This window comes from Anser anser, assembly GCF_964211835.1.
Source record: "Anser anser genome assembly, chromosome: 8".
Taxonomy (NCBI): Eukaryota; Metazoa; Chordata; class Aves; order Anseriformes; family Anatidae; genus Anser; species Anser anser.
The window spans coordinates 15,507,938-15,531,491 of NC_139728.1; the positions used below are offsets into that span (position 1 = coordinate 15,507,938).

At 39.3% G+C, this 23,554-nt stretch overlaps 1 protein-coding gene across 1 annotated transcript in view; it reads left to right on the top strand.

The window, feature by feature from the left end:
• Positions 1-21,387, top strand: part of EDEM3 (ER degradation enhancing alpha-mannosidase like protein 3) — a 33,323-nt gene extending 11,936 nt beyond the window's left edge. The window contains exons 7-20 of the mRNA XM_083847069.1: positions 728-862; positions 2,465-2,570; positions 3,169-3,266; positions 4,593-4,718; positions 5,278-5,361; positions 6,851-6,934; positions 7,486-7,610; positions 8,127-8,292; positions 12,496-12,650; positions 13,435-13,588; positions 14,205-14,399; positions 15,183-15,348; positions 15,848-16,033; positions 17,583-21,387. Coding sequence (XP_083703195.1) covers positions 728-862; positions 2,465-2,570; positions 3,169-3,266; positions 4,593-4,718; positions 5,278-5,361; positions 6,851-6,934; positions 7,486-7,610; positions 8,127-8,292; positions 12,496-12,650; positions 13,435-13,588; positions 14,205-14,399; positions 15,183-15,348; positions 15,848-16,033; positions 17,583-17,986 — 2,184 coding nt within the window. The 3' untranslated portion in view covers positions 17,987-21,387. The remainder of the gene's footprint in view (positions 1-727; positions 863-2,464; positions 2,571-3,168; positions 3,267-4,592; positions 4,719-5,277; positions 5,362-6,850; positions 6,935-7,485; positions 7,611-8,126; positions 8,293-12,495; positions 12,651-13,434; positions 13,589-14,204; positions 14,400-15,182; positions 15,349-15,847; positions 16,034-17,582) is intronic.
• The last annotated feature ends 2,167 nt before the right edge of the window (positions 21,388-23,554 follow it).

The following is a 23,554-nucleotide window of genomic DNA, read 5'->3' on the forward strand; positions in this document are numbered from 1 at the left end:
TGTAATCTAAAAATATTCATTTAAAATAAAGTCTGTCGTCGTATTCAAACAAAGTGTGGTACATATTCTCCGAATGACAGAAAAATATTCTGTGTATATCATTCATTCAGTATGTAGCTTTGACACCACATACTCCTGCTACATACTGTGGCATGTAGCTTTGATTGGAAACTTTCCTGTGAGTTAAAGACTCAGGCTCTACTGAAAATGTCTAATTCAAAATGTTCAGTGTTTCTCCATCTTCTGGTGAGGTGGCCCTCTCTAGAGTGCAGAAAGCTATGTTGTGCCTGGTACAAAAGCAGGTCCATCTGCCTGGTATATTCCCTGGAGCCAGGAATATTGAGATGTCTACAAAGCTTAATTTCCACGAGCACTTCCGACGTTGTTGAGTTTCTGGTTTGAAGGTTAATAAGATGCTAGAATTTTATTTTCGGGGTGGTATTCTTTTTATTCAAATGTCTAGTGAACCAAGCAACAGGTTTTGGGGCCAGTCCTAGTTTTGCCTTAGGTAATTCTGGAAATTTTATATGCGTGTTTGAGGTGACAGTATATGGTGAAGCAGAGCAAAACCGAATTGGTCGAGGAGGGGAGGGAGTGATCTTTCTGTCTTGGAAAAAGCACAGATGATCTAGTTGCTGTACAGATGGGAGTATGAATTTTCTCTACATGGGAGTATAAATTCTTACAGCTAGTAAAAATAAAGGTAATAACCTCTACTTTTCTCTAGGTTAACTTAAAATTTGGTGTAAGACATCCAGAAGCACGAACAGGAACAGAAACTGACACCTGTACGGCTTGTGCTGGTACCTTGATCCTTGAGTTTGCTGCATTAAGCCGATTCACAGGAACATCTATATTTGAGGTTTGTTTTGTATCGTCTTTTTTCATATTAGGTATTCATTAGTTTTCTGTAATTTTGAAAAAATAATTTTGAATGGATGCATATCCTGACTGTTTTGCACAAGAAGTTTGCATGTGTTCAGATTTGTTTGTGCGGTTTTTCTAAAAGCGTTCCCTTTTTTTTTTTGAACATACGGGAACCGATTTTGTTTGAAAGCAATTTCAGTAATACAGAAGTAAACAAATATGTTGAAGACTCTAGCTAAAGCATATCATTTGCATAGTTTTTGGGTAGAGGGGTCAGGACTAGAAAAAGGAAAAGTGGTCCTTTTCCTTGAGGTCCAAGAGATATTTGTACCTCAATATGCAACTTAAGGAAGAAAAATAAATCATGCTTGTAATTATTTTGCCATGTATCTCTGCTAGTAATAAATATTCTACTGACACTCTTAAAACTATCTCCCAGTGCCTGTATAGTGTGCTCACTGATTTTAATTTTTTTCCATTTTTTTGAGACTTACTGTCTACTGCTTAGCATCTCTTGCTCAGTTTAGTTTGTAGTCTCTTTAGAAATTCAGTGAGTTGAAGAATACTAAGCAATAACAATATATGGCAGTTGCTATTAGATAATACCAAAGCTTTTAATATGGTAAGAAAATTCTACTTTGGATTTTTAGGGTAAACCTGGTCTTCATGACATTTTTTCCATTTTCTTTGTCACAAAGCAGGAAAGATTAAAATAGTAAAACTATTATAACTCCCTTTTATAAAGAAAGAAAATCATAAAACTATCAGTAGCATGGCATTCTGCTGTACATTGAAGAGTATATTTTCAAAAGTGCCTCAATTAGTGTAGCCCCACTGAAGTTGTACAACACCTATCCAGGGGTATAAGGACAACAGAAAGATGAATGAAAATGTTTGTGTGTGTGTATGTGTGTATATATATAGTGTATATATGTATATGTGTGTGTGTATATATATATATTTTAAGATACTAAATAAAGCAAGCTCTTTCAGGTTAGAATTTTTTTGTGATCTTTCAATATGGCATTTGATTTCATGAAAGCAAAGCTGAGCTTCTGTTTAGTGTTTTGGTTGTACTCCCCCCCCCCAAAATCCAGTGTATGGGGTTGGTGATCTAGAGCCATTTTTGTAGGGTGTGTTGTTATCTTCAAACTTCGCATGTATGTAAAGAATGCGTATAATTTGTGTACTAATGCGTATAATTTGTGTCTGAAAAGACATAACAATTTTGATTAGAAGGCCATTATGTTTCTTGAAATATTTTTGAATGAGGTTACACTGTCCTGTCTGTAGGCACCATTTCACAGTAGTAAATGTGTAGAAGATTGTTTGTGACTTGCCTAAGAACATACTGGCAAATAGTTGCATACACAAGCACCGCTCTTTATAATCAGCAGTAGAATAATTATTTATGTGAAGTGTGGACTAAACATTCTTCTACTTAAGTGTGTGTAATCTAATACAGAGTTTTACAATTTTGTTAGACATGAAACTACTTCATAACATCTTAATTTTAACAGACAAAAGAATAAACAGTCTTTATAGTTTCCTTCAATGAGTTACAATTTCCTTTAATGAGGTTTTTTTGTTTTTACAGGAGTATGCACGGAAAGCACTTGACTTCATTTGGGAAAAGAGGCAGCGCAGCAGTAATTTAGTGGGCGTTACTATTAATATTCACACTGGAGACTGGGTTCGCAAAGGTGTGTGATATTCTTACTCAAGAATCAGTGATTACAGGTGGTTTGGGGCAAGGAAAAAATCTTAATGTTTCTTTCCCCTTCTGCCTTTATGTAGACTATTTTTAAAACGTTAATAGGATAGGCAAGTGGTATTACGTACTTGAGAGCTGGAGAAACAAATGAAGCCTGGCTTTCCTCTAAAAGAGTATTTTTGTTGAGAAACTATTTTTTTTCAGTGTAAAGAAAGCATTCGCTGATTCACTTTAATACTGAGAGTGGAATGCCTTGGGATAAATTCCGAGAGATTCTACTATAAATACAAAGTGAAAATATAAATAAGACTGTGTTTGTATATGGCTGTCAGTAGGAATATTTTCATACGAGAAAAGTGCAGCTGGCTTAAATGCATGTTTGTTCATATTATTATGTGCATTGATATTGCAAAACCTTTAGTATAGATGAACAGTATTGTGTATCTGCATCCATCTGTGCTTTAATTCTAGTTAGAGCCCATTTTTCCTTTTACTGAAAGAGCCTTTAAAATCAAAATGAAGTCATGTGAAAACACCTATGTGGTTACTTAAACAAAAATCACCATTTCATTTTCTGTTGTTTCTAGATAGTGGAGTTGGAGCAGGAATAGATTCATATTATGAATATTTATTAAAAGCCTATGTCTTGCTGGGAGATGACAGTTTCCTGGAAAGATTTAACACAGTAAGTTAACACCTTGCTCGGATTTGTTCCTCCTGTAAGACTAATGTAGGACTAATTGTATTGTCAGTCAGCTGTTAGCCTGTGAAGCCTAGGAAGAGATCTTTAGCAGAATCTGAGATTTTGGATGTCTGCAATGCAAGTTCTTTTTGATGCGAGTTTTTGCTAAACTTGGGTGAACTATCACCTCAGCAGCTATTTTAACATCATCCAGTGAAGGCTGGAATCTTCTCCTGGACCTTTTTACCGTGTTTCTAGTAGAGGAGAGCTGTATTTCAAGATCACCTTGAGAGTGTAGTGCTGCAGAGATTTCTGAAAAACAACAAAAGAGCTTCTTGTTAAGAACTGTCCTGAAGCAATGGAAATCTGAAAATCAAGATCAATCTTGCATTGCATTTGCAGATCCCAAGGCCTAGTATACATTTATGTATGCTTATAAACTGAAGATTAGATTACATTATTTTGTAAGATTACTAAGTAATTTTGTCAGCATTGTTATTCTTTCATAAAAGATTATTTCATAAAAGGTTATTCTTTCATATGAAAATAGCAATGTCCAATAAAACATTTTATATCATAAAATGATTTATACATCATGACTTTTATATCATACACAGTACTTAAATTGGATAAAATCAGTAGCTAAAGGTCTGTTGCAAAACTTGAGGTGTAATGCTTATTTTATACTCACCTTTTAAAGCCGCCATTATTATATATATCTTCAATTATATCTGTTAACTGTGCTTTCTGTTGTTTTGGCTCATGCTCATGATTTACCCTCTGTGCTTCTGTAAACAAGTAAGACAGCTATCTTGAAAAGAATAGGATTGGAAATCAGAAAGCTGTCAAGTGAGCTAGGGGTTTTTTAAGTTGTTTTCAGCGATTAAGTCCAGTTGCTTTGGTTTTGTTTTTTTAAGCCTACTTTTCCCCTTCTCCTCCTGAGTTGTACTTGCCTTAGAATTCACTTTTATTCAGAGAAAGCAATTTCAGCTTTGTTTAGCATGCACTTAAGGTGCAGTTGTTAAGACTGAATCTTTAACTCTGATAGTTCCTTGTTGAGTATACTCATGGCTTTTGAGTATACCTTTTTATGTGTGTTACTTGGAAAATGTGACTTGTATAGCATGTACAGTACTGTGGAGCATTGTGGTAGCTGATACCCTTTTGGTTTGCCAAGCTAGAAACTACTCTGTATTGCCAAATGCAATAACGATTGAGTGTGTAGTACTGGTCCTTCCATTGAAATAGAATGCCATAGGCTCGTGATCTAAATCTGTCTTGTAAAACACATTGATAACAGAAAAGTAACAAATTTATTTTATTTGTCAGCACTACGATGCCATAATGAGATACATTAGCCAACCACCTCTCCTTCTTGATGTTCATATTCATAAACCAATGCTAAATGCTAGGACCTGGATGGACTCTTTGCTAGCTTTCTTTCCAGGATTGCAGGTAAGGTTTAAAACCCATGTGCAGATTAATTTTTATAAGTAATAAGCCGTTAAATAGACTGGATATGTAATCGACAAGTCAAGCTTAGTAACTTGGTTTTCAAAAAAAATCACTTGGAATTTCTGTACTCACTCCTTTTATTTATATGCTATGATGCAGGTTGACTTGCATCCAGAAAAGTATGTTCATATGATTCACTTCCTTCACTCCTAGTCATGAAAACACTTGAATTAAGCTGCCTTTTCAATAATCTAGAGACAAGTTTTCTAGCTTGTGTGCAAGTTACACCTTTAAGATGAACTAAATCATGTTTCCACCAAGCTTATCTGTAAATGGTAGTGATTGTTTCTCTACACAGGCAGTAGCCTTAATGACCTCACTGATTTTGCTTAAAAAGCTCTTATGAAATATCTGTGACGTACTCTGAAATAAGGTAATACAATGTGTATCTGCTGGGAATGTAGAAATTTGTGTGTGGCTTTACACAGCAAGTGTGCCTAACTTTGAATATTATTTGCATGCGTGGTAAGTTTGTGTTAATTTTATTATTGAATTTTAGGTGTTGAAGGGTGATATTCGACCTGCTATTGAAACTCATGAGATGCTGTATCAGGTTATAAAAAAGCATAACTTCCTTCCTGAGGTAAGGTAGTTTTTTTTTTTAATCATGTAAATTGATTCTTACCTTACATTGAGCAGTATCAGACATACATTTGAAAAAATAGTAGGTTATGTGTCGCTAAAACCAAAGGCACGCTTCCACAGCATTCTTACAGTTTACAGTTCTACATGTATGACAATAGGGATACGAAATATTTTTCCTTCAGTTAGGCTGTAATTAGTACAGTAATAATAAGTAACAGCTGCTTAGACTTTATATTTCAGCCTTTCAAAATTGATTTTGACTCATTTCAATATGCAAAGTTTATATAAACACATGTGGTTGTAGCTGCTTAGTAACATGATAGCATTAATACTAAAAATCAGTCATCTTCATTAACCCAGAGAAGGAAATTGAAGGCTGAATTGTTCAGAGAGTGTTCTGAAACCTCATAATGTTCCTGAAAGTAGGAACAAGAACTTGTCTGTAGATACTGCAAGTGCAGTCTCTGAGTGAGTTAATTCTGCACAGAAAATCTTGCTTACCTGTTGAAGTATGGCATTCTGTGATGACCCAGAACGTATGAGAGAGCTTCTGACTCTTGGTAATTTTGACTTTCATCTGGTGCTAGTTTATTTCTTTGAGAGGATATTTTAGTTAACGTTACTGTGGAAACAGAGACCAGAAAACGCTCTCCAGTCACCGGAATGATTTTTTGAGTACTTTTGAAATGATATGATTTTCTTCCTTAGGTTTTTGTGGTTTGTTTTTTTTTTTTAGTGCTTTGTATTCACAAAGGAGATTTTGAAAGATCTGTTAGTGATATTTAAGCCGATATTGTATCCCCTTCAGCAAAGACTTGATTTAAACTCTATTAGAGACTAGTAGTGTGTGTAAGTCATCACAGAAGCGACTTTTGCCAGTGCATATTGAGAGCGAATATACAGAATAGGAAATTTTTAGATAACTGACTTCTGGTCTCTGGTATTTCTTATGTCAAACAGCTGCTTACAATCTGTCAGTCTGAAATGACAATTTAATGCGCTGGAAGTGTCAGGTTGTATGTATGTTTGCAGAAATGGTATTTCTTGAAGCTCTGGTTGGTCTCTCCATAGCAACCCTGCACCAGGCTACTGTGGTTGGCTTGTAGCAGTGTGCTGGTGCAGGTGGGAGCACTGGGTGGCTGTGTGCTCCCTCCTGGGGCTGGAGCACAAATTCTCATCTGGCACCTTTGGCCTCCTGAAAGCCCTGCGGGACTCCACTTGCTGGATGTTTCTAAGAGGCTGGATGGTGTCAGGACTCCTGTGCTGACACAGCTTAAATCTTTCTTGTACTAAATGTGCTACAGCACTGTTTTAGGTTTTGGTCTCAAGTTGAACTAACTGAAACGAGGTTCTTGTGGCCTCCTGAGATTGATGTTGGGCGTCAGTCCTCCACTGGTATACTTCAGCTGTTGTAATATGGTTAACACAGAATTCAAAGTAAACCGATGTTTGTTTTTATCTTGCATTGTTTTTTTCTTCTTCCTCAGGCTTTCACAACAGACTTCAGAGTTCATTGGGCTCAGCATCCTTTAAGGCCTGAATTTGCCGAAAGCACTTATTTCTTGTATAAGGTAAGATCAGTTTCATTCCTCTTTTGGTTGCTTTTTCTTGCACCTAGAATTTTGTTGGCATTGTAATTCAGTTACAGAATGAGTAGCCTATCTCCAGCTTATTTTATCTACTGGAACCGGTTCTGTATATAGACAGGACAGAAGTATTATTGGTATCAAAAATTGTTCTAGGAATTTTATATGCCTAGAATTAAAAAAAAAAAAGTCATTAAGTGACAAAAGCCCATATTTTCAAAGATATTTAGGATTTGCTGATCTCTTAGATCTTGTAGAGACTTAAGAACCAAAGCTACTTGTACCTTGCAGAGTAACGCCTAATGTCTTGGGTTTCTGTAAATACTTTCATGTGCTTATCTGTGTTTCTGCAAAAGGTGACAGTATTGTACCTCAGAGGTCCTATTTGTGACTGTTTAGCTCCTATTGATAAATTAGGCCTTACTGGCATCTAAGAAGCTATGAAAACAATATATTACAACAGAGAAATGAAAGCAGCTAATTGTGAAGTCTGAGTATGCCTAAAGGTTGTTTTTTTTGTTTGTTTTCTTTAATAGGCTACTGGAGACCCTTACTATCTAGAAGTAGGAAAAACACTCATTGAAAACTTAAACAAGTATGCAAGAGTACCTTGTGGGTTTGCAGCAATGAAGGACGTTCGTACAGGAAGCCATGAGGACAGGTGAAAGCTTTTGCAGTATTTTTTTCTATGAAATTGTATGGGGAAAAAAAGTCTATTTACCCTGTTGATAAAATTGAGTTAATTGACTTTTGAGTAGCTGTCTGTCTTCAGGTTGATAACCAGGTCTGAAATTATCCATACTTGTCATAGTCTGTAAACTATTTCCATAGTTTTACAAATTCTTTTACATAAGAATGTTTTTAGTTTAATAACCTTTAATTTTATAGCACACTTTCATTAGATTCAGAGCAATAGATTAATTACTTTCAAACAAAATATACTTCAAATCTAGAAGTTTCTAAAAAAAAAAAAAATTTGCTATTGTGTAATGCTCTTTTATATTGAATATGCTGAATCATTTCATTCCAAATGTAGTTTTCTTCTAATGGAGTAAAGTTCAATAATAATAGTCATGAAGACTTCAGAGATGGAGCAATGTGAGTATTTCTTTTACTGACATTTTAGAACAATGTGTATCTTAAAGGGCATCTGTTTTTGTTTTTGTTTTTTCCATAGAATGGACTCTTTCTTTCTGGCTGAAATGTTTAAATATCTTTACCTGCTGTTTGCTGATAAGGAAGACATGATTTTTGACATAGAAGATTATATATTCACTACAGAAGCTCATCTATTACCACTTTGGCTTTCCACTACAAACCAAACCATATCTAAAAAAAATACAGTAAGTAACCTCAGGTTTATTTGTGCTGTATATCAGTTCCTTTTTTGAGAGGAAATGGAAGAAAAATCGTAGTTTGTAGTATGCTAGTTTTGACGGTCTGTTTTGTCTGAACTGTTTCATCATATTAACACTGACAGTCACGTGCATCTGAATAAAGTTTCCATAATCAGTTTCTGCACCACTCAGTCTTGAGAAAAAGGTTGTGGATTATTAGCGATATTTAAAAAGGATCATTCTCTGTCTCGATTTCTCTCTGTCTTTTCTCGATTCTCTGTCTCTGTCTCAATTTTAAAATCACATGCTTTGATATTTTTATCTTCACATTTATTTTCTCTTATTTTTCTAAAACATTTGCAACAACATTCCTAAGTCTTTTTGTTGGTTATTTTACTACACAGGCCCTTTGCAGATTTTCAAAGATTTTTGAGACTTCTGCAAGGTTAATTTGACAAGATAGTTATAGCTTTTGAGATGTTTAATTGTTCTAGTTTGTGTGATACGCATCTGTTATGTAAATTTAAGACTATAAATGTGTTTATAAATTATCTTCACCTTCCAAAATACCTTATGTTACTACAGCTGTGTCTTGAAGCATAGAAACGCTTCTCTTATTTATGTTCAATAACATGGTATAGTTTATTTATAAATGAATGTCATGAGGTTGATTTTTTTTGTTTGTTTGTTTCCTGATGGTGGATATCCTGCACTCTTTGAAGTGTTCTTTTCTTGAACATCATCTTTTGTCTTTGAGTTTTGGAAACAGGGATTGTGAAGGAATTGCAAATGGATTTAAAATGGACAGCATGTATTACTGAACTTTTTCAACACCTGTAATGTAACCGGTTTTTTTGCTGCTTTTTTGTTGGTGGTGTGATCAACGTTTTTCAAATTATGCACAAAGTTCTTCAAAGGTTTTTAAAGATCATTTTATATAATTTTCATTCCCAATATGAGAAGGTGATTACTTCTGCGATGCTCAGGATTCCCACAGCTGATGCTTTTATGAAGTGCTGGCCTAATGTATGTGGTCTTCTTGACAATATCAAATGTTCAGTAAAAAGCCAAAGAAGAGGATAGAGTAATTTATTTGAATGTAATTATCTTAAGCGTTGTTAAGTCTGAATTACAAACGTGCTTAACACAAATCAAAGAAAGTTTCCATTTAGTATGTTGTTGACAACATGCATGAAATGTACCCTTGGTGGAAGAGGATCAGGTCAGGGAATTCTTAAGCAAACTGAACGTTCATAAAGTTCATGGGCCCTGATGGGATGCACCCATGAGCACTGAGGGAGCTGGTAGATGTGATTGCGAGGCCACTCTGTATAATCTTTGATTGATCCTGGCAACTGGGAGAACTGCACAAAGACTGGAGGAAAGCAGTTGTCACTCTTGCCTTCCAGAAGGGCAGGAAGGAGGACCCAGGGAACTATAGGCTGGTCAGCCTCACCTCGAACCCTGAGGAGGTGATAGAACAGCTCATCCTGGAAACTATTTCCAGGCACATGAAGAAAAAGAAAATCCTTGGGAGCCAGCATGGTTTCACCAAGAGGAAGTCATGCTTGACCAACCTGATAAGCTTTTATAATGAAATCATCAACCTGATGAGGGTCAGGCTGAAATCACCAGCCTGAGGAGAAAGCAGTGGGTATTGTTTTCCTGGACTTCAGTAAGGCCTTTGACACTGTCCCCCATAAGATCCTCATAGAGAAGCTGTTGAAGTATGGGCTAGATGAGCAGACCAGGATCAAAAATGGTCTAAATGGCTGGACCCGGAGGGTGGTACAGTCTAGTTGGAGGTCAGTGCATGCAGAGTACACCATGGGTCCAGTCCTGTTTAGCATTTTCATTTACAATCTGGATGATGGTTGGGGTGCATCCGCAGCAAATCTGTAGGTGATGCAAAACTGGGGAGAGTGGCTGACTCGCCAAGGGCCATGCTGCCATCCAGAGGGACCGTAACAGGCTGGAAAGGTGGGCTGACAAGAACCTCCTGAAGTTCAGCAAGGAGAATTGCAGTGTCCTGCACCTGGGGAGGAACAGCCCCGGGTACCAGGACATGCTGTGGCCACTGAGCTGGAAGGTAGTGCTGCAGAAATGGACCTAGGGGTCCCGGCTGTGACACCAGGTTGAACGACTCAGCAGTGTGCCCTTGCTGCCAAGCAAGCTAACGATATTCTTGGCTGTATTAGGCAGAGTATTGCCAGCAGGTTAAGAGAGGTGATCTGCTCTGAATAGCACTGGTGAGGCTGTACCTGGAGTACCCTGCCCAGTTCTGTGCAAGAGAGACCTGGACACTCTGGGAAGAGTCAGATGTAGGGCCACCAAGATGATGAAGACTGTCCAGTGAGGAGAGGCTGAGGGAACTGGGATTGCCCAGCCTGGAGAAGTGGAGGCTCTGGGGGAGCTCATCCATAGAATCATAAAATATCCCAAGTTGGAAGGGACCCATAAGGAGCATTGAGTCCAACTCCAGGCACCACACAGGCTTACCCAAAAATTCAGACCATATGACTGAGAGCACAGTCCAAACGCTTCTTAAACTCTGACAGGCTCGGTGCTGTGACTGCGTCCCTGGGGAGCCTGTTCCAGTGCGCGACCACCCTCTCAGTGAAGAACCTCTTCCTGACGTCCATGTCTCTAACTACCTGCAGGGAGCTGCGGAGAGGATGGAGCCAGGCTGCTGCCAGCGGTGCCCAGAGGCAGGGCCCAGCCTGGAGCCCCTCAGGCAGCGTATCAGGGCTGGGTGGGTGCTGGAGTCCTGTCACAGGCTGCCCACAGGGGCTGTGGGGACTCCTCCTGGGGGGCTTCCAGAGCCACCTGGACGTGGGGCTGGGCACCAGCTGGGGGGGCCCTGCTGGCCTCAACAACTCCGTGAAGGGGCTAAAAGGCTGTGAAGCTGTGTTACTTTTTAATGGAATTCAGCTAACGTGGAAAAAAATGGATAGGAAAAATAGAATGTGTAAACATATTTTTAATGTAAACACAGTGAGCTGAAATGTCTATGAGATAGTTGGTAGTAGCAAGCCAACATCTTGTTTGTATTTATTCTTGTAAACAGGAAAGGTCGTACCGTACTATGCTGGAACATGCAATGTACTGTAAACCTTTCTGAAGTGACGTGACTACCGTTGGTCACACCAAGAGCAGAGATACTTGAAAGTGTTGATTCCAGTAAGCTAATAGCCTTTTAGATCTTTTTTTTTTTTTTAATTTTAGGAAGCCTTTAAATAGATGTTTTTAATTAGCTAATACATTGTAAACAGTGTTGGTTTTTGTAAGTAAATAAATACTACCTTAATTTTTATAGGTGGGAAAATTAACTTGCCAGTTATCCAATGTGTTATTTGCAAACAGTGCAAAGAAACAAAGTGGAGACTAAATATGGCTCCACTTTTTCCACTGTACACCCGCTCCACATGATTTCGTGTAACAAAACAGTGATTTGTGCAAACATTAACTGTCATCTTTTCTGAAAATATAGAATGTTAGAATTACATATAGATACATCCTTGCCCCTTCACAAGCTTACAAGTCTGTGTAATTCCTGATGAGGAGAATCTTTTGTTCATAAAAAAGTTTTCAAGAAGCCACTGGTTTTCCTTTTGTAATATTCTTTATAAACATGCGTTTAACTTTACGATGCATGGCTATTGTGGTATTTTATGAACGAAGTTGATCTCCTACAATGTTTTGTAGATTTTTTTTTACCCAAAGGAAAGATGTGACATTATTAGTAATCTCAAATAAGAATTGCTTAAAGCCTACAGCTGCTTCAGATGGCATCAAGGCAGTAACAAAGAAATTGTAATTACTTCCTCAAGTTGTCAAGCTTGTGAAGGTACGGGGACACTAGATATGTCATGAGCAGGCTTGAGAAATACTGTGTGCTGGTAGACAAGTAACTGCAAAACCGTTCTAGAAACCGAATGCAAGATTGGCAGATTACAAATTGGAAACAATGCCTTTATGCCTAAAAAGGGGTTGTGGTGCACTGATTACTTTTTATCATTGCATGGTGAGGCACAGAAGAATTATGCATTTCTCATTTCTGGAAACTGTGTGGTTGTAGGACATCTATTGCATTCAACTGCTGCATGTCCTGAGCACACTGATGACTTAAGGGTAGGCCTGTTTGTTGATTTTCTTCTTATAATAATGTAACCTGCGCTTTTAATAGGTGATCTGTATCTTTCATTTTAGACTACAGAATACACAGAGCTGGATGACAGTAATTTTGACTGGACCTGTCCGAACACCCAGATCCTTTTCCCAAATGACCCAATGTTTGCTCAGAGTATTCGTGAACCTTTGAAAAATGTGGTGGATAAGAGCTGTCCTAGGGGTATTTCCAGAGCGTAAGATGAATATCTTCTGTCTTTTGTTACTGTAGGAATGACAGGAATAGTGTCTGTTATGCGTGGGAGGAGAAATAGGAGGTCTACTGGAGCTTGCTGACCTTGAGCTTGTAGTCTTTTTGGAATGGAGAGGCTAGCTTTGGGAAAAACTAGTTTTGTCTGGCCTCATCGGCAATGCTTTGTTCATTTCCATCAGGAATTAGTGAATGTTTCAGAGCAAAAGGAGTTTAATGAGCCATATACTCCAAATGGAAATTGTAGCCCACGTATTACAGGAAATACATCTTCTGAATTTGTAAAATTAATTCCTGTGGTTTCTTGAACAGTCCTGCAACTCTTTTCTGTAGTAAGAAAATAATGTTGCTGTACATAATTTCAGATATTTTGAAGGGCTTAGGTCAGTCTGAAATTGAAGTTGTTTATCCTTCTGACCATCTCTGTGATATTTGTGTTTCATGAGTAAAAAACTGAGTAGCAATTGTTAGGAAAAATGTTTTTAATCGGTCTTACAATTATACAGACTACTTAGAAATGAGAGGCAGCATGTTATAGGTTCATGTTATCAACATTTTGTGTTCTTTGTCGCAGTACAAAATCAGCGAGAATGTAGGCAGCTTCTAAAAAAGGCTGAGAAGTTCTCTGTTGAAACGTGTGCTCAACTTTATTCCAAAAAATTGTAATCTTGTGGTGGTAGGAATAACCTGTGGAAGTTATGTGAGAGTTATGTTTCAAGAATAATCTTTTTTCTTTTTATAAAGCTTTGATTTCTGATATCTTTTGTCAGAGAGGAGAGTTTGGGAAGTGGACCAAAACCACCACTGAGAGCCAGAGATTTCATGGCCAGTAATCCTGAGCATTTGGAGATACTGAAGAAGATGGGAGTCAGCTTGATTCATCTCAAAGATGGAAGAGTACAATTAGTACAGCATGCAGTGCAAGTAAGGCCCAACAGTACCTCTTTTGAAAACTTCTAGTAAAATCGTACTAGCTATGATATTTAACATTTTGGGGTTCAGGAGGGACAGACTGACTGGAAAGGGGAGGGAGCACATGAGGTGGATGTGCAGCTGTATTTAGCAGGTTTATATGCTGTTAATATTTTGTCAGTAACACTTTTAACTAATCATCCATTAAATTAGATGGGAGGCTTTTCATGTCCAAGTAATGTAGTTAATAGGGTCTTATCTGAAAATACGAAGTTTTCAATGTGAGGTATTTCTATTCATTTAGGAGTTCTAATTATTCACATATTTTTAGTCTGCAGTGTGGTAAAATTGCTAAAAAGTTAAATTCCAGTTTTGAAATGGTGAATAAGTGCCAAGAGCATCCACTCTGTATCTTAAAATCTTTGTAGCATTGAATGTTTGCTAACGGTACTGTTTTGTGAGGAAATTGATATAAAAACAGAGCATTATTCTGAACCATTAAAGTACTAACATATGTGATGTAAATGGTGGCCCAAGCAAAGCTAACTTCATTTTTTTCTCCAAGTTTGTCAGACATTTAAGATAAAACTTTATTATTTCAAAACTTTATTATATCTTCACTCTTCAGGCAGCAAGCTCACTTGATGCTGAAGATGGCTTACGGTTCATGCAGGAAATGATTGAACTGTCCAGTCAGCAACAGAAAGAGCAACAGCTACCTCCTCGTGCTGTTCAGATTGTTTCCCATCCATTCTTTGGCAGGGTGGTCTTGACTGCGGGACCAGCACAATTTGGGATGGATTTATCCAAACACAAATCAGGGGTGTGTAAGATGTATCTGGGATCTGTTTTACAGTGCTTTCTGTTACTTTCCATATTGCTGAAGCCTAAATTTTACAATATTGATACTGTTTCAGGATAGCTAGGTAGAGTGTGATTGATTAATTACAGGGGTTAAAATGACAAGGGTGCAGCAAGACAGAACGCAGTCTTTTTAGATGAGTGGCTTATCGGTCTGTAGCCTATGCTCTGCTCTTGGGCCGTCAGTCATGATTGAGGACTTAATATACATGCATAGTATGACTTTGAAACAAATTCATATAATTCGCAGTGCATTTCTCAAGAGGTGTTCAGTTATAAGGGATGGTTTTCCTCCTATGGCAGCCGTGATTTTACAGAAGCCCTTTTAGAGTAGGCTATTGTTATCATAAGCTTTCATAAAGGCCTGTATCTAGATGGAAGAAGAAAATACCAGAGTCAGTGGTTCGTATTAGAAGCAGCAGGAAAACCGCATGACTTTGTTGGGCAAGATACAGCCCAACAGATGAGTCCCAGACTGCCAGTTCACAGAAGAAAATTTTCCAGAGACTATAGTTCACGGGTACAGACAAAATATGAATATAAGAATTAGGTTTTCACATGGCAATTCTTTGCTGCTTATTTCAAGGTCCAGGGTGTAAAGATTACCTGTGCTGACAGAAGATACTAAATGCATTATATTAACTGGAAGAAAAAAAAAACTAAAAATCTCAGGAATCTTTTGCAAGCTTGAATGTACTGCTCTAATTCTCTCTTGCTTTGTTCTTGGTTTTGTTTTTCCACACAGACAAGAGGATTTGTTGTGACCATTAAGCCATATAATGGTTGTTCAGAGATCACTAATCCTGAGGCAGTGAAAGAAAAAATTGCCTTGATGCAAAGAGGCCAGTGTATGTTTGCTGAAAAGGCACGAAACATTCAAAAAGCTGGAGCAATAGGAGGCATTGTTATTGGTAAATAAGATTTTAATTCATTTGTATAAATGTAACCTGTATTTTACAGAGTTGATTATATTGGAAAGCTGACAAGAAGCTGCTAAACCTGCTGAAATGACGGTATTCCAACACAAACTGTGCTTTCAGAAGACAAAGAAATGTTTTGCTTATGTCTGTTTGTGCATGAAGTGTAACCAAACAAAGCATGATGGGTGATTGTCTCTGGTTTTACAGAGTAAAGTTGTTATTGTAAGGATCACTGAGTGTTGGAATAATGCTATCTAGTGACTGTTGAGGCAGACTTAAGGTACAAAGTAAATGAAAAAATGGTAAGGATTACAAGTACACAAGTTGTTGGGTCTTTTGTCTTTTTGTACCTGATTTACTATTATCTATGAGGAGTCCTTAACTGACTGGGCAGTAGGAAGCTGCTCAAAAAGTCTGCTGAAGTTTGAAGTTGTAGTCTGTTTATCTACCAGAAGGGTTTGCTAGCTTTTTCTTCTGTGTGTCTGGCTAGATGACAATGAAGGAAGCAGCAGTGACACAGCTCCTCTCTTCCAAATGGCCGGTGATGGAAAGAATACAGATGATATCACAATCCCCATGCTCTTCCTGTTCAACAAGGAAGGAAATATTATACTGGATGCAATCCGGGAATACGAGGCAGTGGAGGTGCTCCTTTCTGACAAAGCAAAAGACAGAGGTAAGTTGAAAGGTGTTTTTATACAGAAGTAATTTCTAGCTGTGCCATGGCATGATGTGAAATGTCCGAGAGTGATTTTTGTTGCTACCCAGAGGTGCAATATTAAAGGTGCAAAGGTTATTTGGTAATGTTAGCTTTCTGTTCGACCTTAGTATTAGTTTTGTTATATGAAAGCCATTATCTGAGGGCCTCCCTCCCTGCACCCCCAAGTTAACATTAACATCCAGAAATGCTGTTCATAAGTTAAATGTAAGTTTAACTAAGGAGACAATACAGTCCTTTGGATTCCTTTTGAACCCTTTTTGTCATGATCTGCTTTGAAGTAATATCAGAAATAGCAGAAGTGTTTTCAGTGCCCTACATTGTAAGTGTAGCTCCCCAGTGACATTCTTGGTGCCCAAAAGGAAAGAGACAGCTATTATAACTGCTTTGCCTGTCAAAGCAAAAGTGGTTATCATGCAAAATAAGGTTGCTGACCTCAGGTGCTTTTCAGTTTTTGCATTTATTATACAAGAAAATTGCAAGCTAGTACATATCAAATTAAAACATTTGCGTACGGCAGAAATTTCTAGGTTTTCCTTTTGCAAGCTTTCCTGGTAGCATTGCTTTATCTGAGCAGAGTATGTGAAGAGTTAGTATCTCTAGTAAACTAGTGACAGCATTTATTTTCTGCCCATTTGCAAAGGTGATATTCTGAAAGCTCCAATACTATTTTTTCATAGCTGCTTACAAATTCTTATTGTCTGTAACTATGGTTAAGCTGGTCTAACAAACTACTAAACACAGAAGATAGTTCTGCATTTGAGAATTTGTAATGCATATGTGTTTCTTCCCTCCTCGTGCTTTCATTTGGAATCCCAGCAACAATCTTTAAAGGTAAAACGATTCCAAACTACATTATTGATAGCAGTAAGTATCCTGTATTAAAAATGGCATATACAGTTTAGCTCCCTAGAGGTCTTGAAATAATAGCATCTTGTACACTAGTTACAAGAAATTTGTGTGGTTAAATTCAGACAGCTGCTGGAAATTTATAAACTGAATCAGTGCTAGACACATCAGTGTTGTTTTGAGTGAAACTATGAGGAGGGAGGCTTTCACTCTCTTTAGTTTGTAGGTTAGTAAGGTGGTATAACTCTGCATCTCCCACTTCCTCACATGTGGCATTGTGGTGGATCTGGGAGTACTTTAAAACCCATCATTAAACTTCAGCGCACACAGTGGATGCTAAAGTATTTGCTGAAGTCTGGAAGAGAACTACGAAGTGCTAGTCTAGGCAACTAGCACTGGCCCAGAAATCACGATTCAGGTTTTGGAAACCAAAACTAATCTCACTAGACTGCTTGCCCTTTCTAATGATTAAATGTTTTCCCTCCCTTCCCTCTGTAAAATACATTCCTTAGTAGCGTTAAGTTTTCATATCAACGGAAAGTTTGTGCTTCCTTAAGTAATAAGGTCAAAGGAAGTGATCTTGCTTTTGAATTATATAATAAAATGCTACCTTTCCATTTTTTTCAAAATACCTTTTCTTTCTCTTCCCCTCTCAAAGACTTGGAAATGGAGAATATGGACCAGAAATTATCTGAAAATGATTCACATAAACAAAATTCTGAAGAAGCTTCTTCAGCATCTCAGGATGTTGTTGCGGTCAGTGAAGAACCGGAAGGAGAAAGCTCCGATGTTACTGACCCTGATTCTTTGTCTCCTGCTCATGCAGACAGTGACAGCGTTTCCATTTCAGATCAGGACTCCTACACCCCTGGAACTGATGAGGCTAGTACTCCAGAGCCAGCATGTATGCAAGGGGATAACCAGCCTCAGGAACAAAAGACCGAGACAGAGTCAAACTCCAAAGTTAACTGGGATAATAAAGTACAACCTATGGAATCCATATTAGCAGACTGGAATGAAGATATAGAAGCATTTGAAATGATGGAAAAGGATGAACTATGACTTGTAATAATGACTTGTTAGTAAACAAATGGAGAACTCTTTGGGTAGAAGTGAGGCCCTGATGTCTGAGAACTAGAAAACATTCAGTATTGTGATGAGCAACCAGGTGTCACCTGGAAATTATCATATAAATCCAGCACACACTCTTTTATTTTGATTTTTTCCTGTTTAAAAATGGGAACGTGCAATCGAAGCATTCGTGTGGCTCCACTGCGTGGTGCTGTTACCCCGGGAGGCTCGTCAGGAAACGAGCCCATCTTCTGCCTTCCAGGTGCCAAGGGGTCACACTCTTTGGCCTCTGGAAAGCAAAAGTTAAACGCAGTGGGGCTAACATACCACATCAACGGTTTGGGCGGGAGCACTTGCCGTAGGCCAGCGACTGTTCTGGTCGGAGTGAAGGTGCAGTTTCACTGATCGCTACTCCGTTGAAAGCCTTCATTGCTAGCAGCGGGTGAAATCATTTCCGGTTGTTGTCTTTAAGACACTGGTAGAAGCAGTTGGATTTTGTTCTGACATACCATACTGAGACACAGTAGTGTTGCTCATCGCTCCTTCCATCTGTTACCATGAAGAATGACCAAGATGACTTGTGAGTTTTTCCTTCTGCTTTACTTTCAACTAGTGAAACTATATAAACTGAAGGCAGCGTGTGCTTTGTGAGCAGGTTCCATCAGGGAAACGAAGACAGCCCTGCTCATTTGGGATCTAACAGGTAAAGGTTCAGAGTGTGCTATGAAAGCTATGTTTGAGATGGAGGTAAGGTGGATGGGGCAGATGTTGAGTACAGGCATTTCCTTTGGCCTTCCAGGTTGAAAAACCCAGTCTACCCTGAGACAGTTTAAACTGGCAGTAGTCTCTGAAAGGATACTAAACAGAATTAGATCAGCTATAACAAAAACTTCCTTTTTCTACAATTTTTATTCTAACAGCTTGACTTCATTGTCATTTTTATATGCAACTTCGATATGTGTGATACTTAAGGCAATGAGGCCAGTACCAGTGGTGAAGTGCGACAGTTCTGGCTGTTGGGTCCATAGTTCAAAGTATAGTGGTGTGAATTGTGAGAATGACTGGTATGTTACTGTGGGCTTTGGGAGTTTGTTACAGATAAGTGTGGGTCCTAATTTGTTATCCCTATTATGAAAAGCATTATTTAAATAAAAATGGGGATGCTTAAACAGCTGAGATGTTTTGACTGCGTCCAAAGAAACTGCCAAAAGCTAATTAAGTTGATTTAGATAAACTGCTTGTTAGAAAATCATGGCTCAAAGAATTGTTTTATATCAAAGAATAAATTAACACTGCCTGTATGCTGCACCAGGCTAGAAATGAAGTTTATATTAATCTTTACAATGGATTTTTTTAAAACTGCCCAAATCTGAAGTGCGCCTTTCATTTAGCTGGTGAAATTATGCGTGCTGAATATGCAACTGTTAATTAGTACAGCCATACTGTATTTATTTATGTATACTAATGTACAGTATGAATGGAGAAATCCCAGGCAAATGTTGTATACATGTATACTTGACACTTGCTTTCAACAGGTTCGAGATGCACAGGCACCTTTTGAGAGCATGACAGTCAGTTGGAATACTATCTGTAAATTGAACAATAACTTTAAATCATTAGAGTAGGAGGTAATTTGGAGGAGGAAATGAAGCAGTAGCAGAGTAGTGAATAAGTGTCCTTTTAAAATAAATTAGCTTTCAAATGTAGTTATTCCTTTGCACAGCTAACTATGGAGGCTTGAACTGAGCGAGTAGGGTTTGCAGCAGCTGAGGTTTTTCAGTTGAGGTATTTTTTTTTCTTTTTTTATGTGGGTTTCTTCATGTAGGGAGTTTGACCATGGGAGCCTGTTAAGTGTCCTTTGTTACTCAGAGCCCCGCTCTGCGCCAGACGCAGCGCTCCCCTGGCAGCGCCGGGGCTCGAAGCCACACGGCCCGGGGCAGGCAGCTACGGCACTGAGACCGCCTGGTGCCGGCCACGGGCCTTTGCCCGGCTGTGACTCCTTCGGTCTGCCAGTGCTTGGTGCCACAAAGGAGCCCTCGAGTTCTCGTGCTCTTCGGTGTGGACTACGTCCTCATTAGTTCTTTTGGTGAATATAAAATTATTTTTATAGGCATAGAGGTCCTCCAGTCATTATGTTAAGACTGTCAATATTGCAACTGAAGCTTATCTTTTTTTTTTAACCTGCAGAAAATTTAAGTGTAGTTGTAAAATTTTACTAAAAGATTAACTTCTCCTTGCCACCACAAGCTCGTGGTTAATCACAGATGTGGATGAAGCGGTTAAGGAAGGAAACCTCTCTCGTTTCAAGGGATTCTGTGTAATCCCGGAGCTCAGTGTAGGTTTGAAGCATGGGTTTGGCGGTGGCCTACCTCAGATAACTGTTGCCCCCTCCCTTCTGGATTGATTTTTGTCGTTGTTGTTGTTGTTTAAGTTTGTTTTACTTGGAAATGATCATGAGACCATAGCCATGTTTCACAGGTGGGGTTCATGCTTGGTTTACGGAACTGAATTGGGTAAAGTTGGCCTTTTGGGAAAGAAGAGTAAATTGGGGGGAAAGAGGGGACAGTTTTGTTCAGGTTATTTTTACTTTGTTTCCTTATGAGGAAATAAGCTGTATTTAACCTTTTCATATCATGCTGAAAGTAGTTCAATTTCCTGTCACTGTCATCTTAAAAAGCAAAAAGAATGTATTAATCTTTTTTTAATCTTTTGGAGATGGGGAGTAAGCGTTCTTTCCAAATTTGTAAGTCTGCTCCACGTGGAATATTGCTCATGCATCACTAATGGATTATTTGTCTGGTATTGTACATTAATTTGTATAGTATTGAACACTGAAGAATTCAGGAATCTGAGATGGAACTAGCACTTGCTCCATGCCATGTAATTCAGATTAGCCAATTAATTTCTCATTTGATATTAGAGGAATATTCTCAATTGTTTACATTTATTGTTTGTTAATGAAGTTCTAAAACAAGCCCAGCTTTGTTTCTCCTCCTACTGCCAGCATACCTGAAGGCGTTAACATCAGTCATGAGTATGTTGAGAAGTTGAAAACGGGCCATCTTATGCAAAAGGCATCACTCAGAACATAGGAAAAAAAAAAAAAACATTCTGTGAATGAAATATTGTATGTTCAGATTTTATAAGATTTTTTTTTAGCCAGCCCAATTTACAGCCGTATATTTTCTTATGAAAGATGTCTAATAACAGGTGCTGTAACACTATTGTTGGGTTTTACTGTCTGGTGGTAAATGTATACAATATTTCTAAGGGCAACTATGTACTGTGATGTAAAAGTCTGGGCTAAAGTGTATATAATCTGTGTACATAATTGTGTACTTATTATAATTGCTGATTGTAAAGATTTAATAAAATGTAAATATTCTGGTCAAGCTGTTCTAAACTGACACTAGCTTCTGAATGGCCTGGCCAGCTGTGTTTACCTTGATTTTTTAATTATCCTTTTTAGCAAGGCCTGTGGTAGGGACACCAATACTGCTTGGGTTCTTCATTAACAATGCCCCTTAATGAGGGGCTGGTGCTGACTCTCGGCATGGACAGGGCCGGATGGGGCACAGGGAGGCGGGGATGGAGGAAGCAGCAGGCACCTCACCCTGCCAGGAGCTTGGAAAGGGGGTGGTGTTTCATGAGGGTGGCCAAGCACAGGGACAGGTACATGGCGCTGTTATGTATAAATATACATCAAATTTTATACTTCAAATTTGTTGTTTAGAGGGTCTGGTCTGGTAAGTCTCAAAGGAGAGATTTTTTCCATTACTGTGTTACTAGCTGCTCTGTGACACCTCAGTGTCCAGAGAAGGGCCACGAAGATGGTGAAGGGCCTAGGGGGGAAGACGTATGAGGAGTGGCTGAGGTCACTTGGCCTGTTCAGCCTGGAAAAGAGGAGGCTGAGGGGAGACCTCATCGCAGCCTACAGCTTCCTCACGAGGGGGAGTGGAGGACAGGCACTGATCTCTTCTCTTTAGTGACCAGCGATAGGACCCGAGGGAATGGAGTCGAGCTGCGACAGGGGAGGTTTAGGCTGGACATCAGGAAGAGGTTCTTCACTGAGTGTGGTTACACACTGGAACAGGCTCCCCAGAGACGCAGTCACAGCACCAAGCCTGTTGGAGTTTAAGAAGCATTTGGACTGTGCTCTCAGTCATATGGTCTGAATTCTTGGTCTAGACGTGTGGTGCCAGGAGTGGGTCCTGGGTTCTTATGGCGCCAACTTGGGATATTTTATGATTCTATGACCTCTGCTCCTGTGAGGCTTTGCAGCGGGACTTCAGGCCTCAGAGCGTTTGAGAGCAAGGTACCTTCTGCCTTCCTCATCCCTTGAAGGCTCCTTAGAGCAGGATGTTCAAAAAGCATTTTGGTGTAATTCCCCTCGCCCCGCGGTTATCCTCCTTGGGGGCACGTGTTGCAGGGCTGCATGGAGAAGGAGGTGGGGAAAAGCTTGCACTGGAAGAAAAGTGTAGAAGGAGAAAGGGTCTGAAAACCAAGGAATGAGAGAAGTTATTTGGTGCTGGGCTTGTAAAGTGAGGAGTTGGCTTTCCAGGGCTGGTGGTGGGTGCACAGGAGATGCTGCGATGGGGACAGCACAGGGGCATTTGGGGTCAGCACACCAAGGGCACAGGTGTGCAGAGGCAGAGAAAGCCATGAGGAAGGCTTTTCACAATCCCATCCTTTGAAGCAACTTTTAATTGCCTACTTAATGCGATGATGTGACCAGTGCTAGTCTCTCTTCTGATGTGTGCTAAGTAAGAGAAAATGCAGCAGGGGTGAGGCTACAGCTGTGAAGTGATGCTGCTATCCCTCCTGCACACCCCATAGTAAAACCAGCTTTAATAATTACTTTATGGCAGTGGTTGTAGTGATGGGATGTAACGTGCAGGTCTGTAATTGGCTTCTCATGGGAATTTCTCAAGCATGAGAGATTCAGTGTTGCCAACTCAATTTTTGCATTTCAGCTTTTTGCATCACCCAGCCCCGGGGGAATTTGGTGGCTCCGCCAAAAAATTCATACTCAGCTGCTGCTCATCCTAAAAACCATCATTCATAGTGGCCAGAAGGTGCCTGGGTCAGGAGTCCTGCTTTCTTTCTAAGTGCTCCATAAAAAGGTAGTGTTGATCAACATTTCTAGCAGGCATGGTACCTATAAGATACCATTTGCCTGGGACTTTAAAACACCAGCACAAAGTGAGTCCATCTTTAGCAATCTGTGGGTGCAGGGGAGGAGGGACGGATGCTGAGCACCAGCCCCTGCAGCTGGGCAGCACCAGGACCATCCCGAGCCCCTTCAGAGCCCCACTGGCTGCGAAACCCGGACAGACCTGAGGGCAGCAGTGCAAGTCCGAGAATGAGAGAAAATGCAGAAAAACAGTGTCACCGTTCCTTAAAAACCCTACCCGGCTATTTCTCTGCCTTCAGGACCTTTACTGGGTTCAGCCATCATCTCTGCTTCACTCCAGGCTACGAGTGCTGGGGTTTGTGCTCCAGCAGAGATGAAATACTGAGAAATTCGGAGATGGACGTGCTGAACTTGATGTGTTTTAG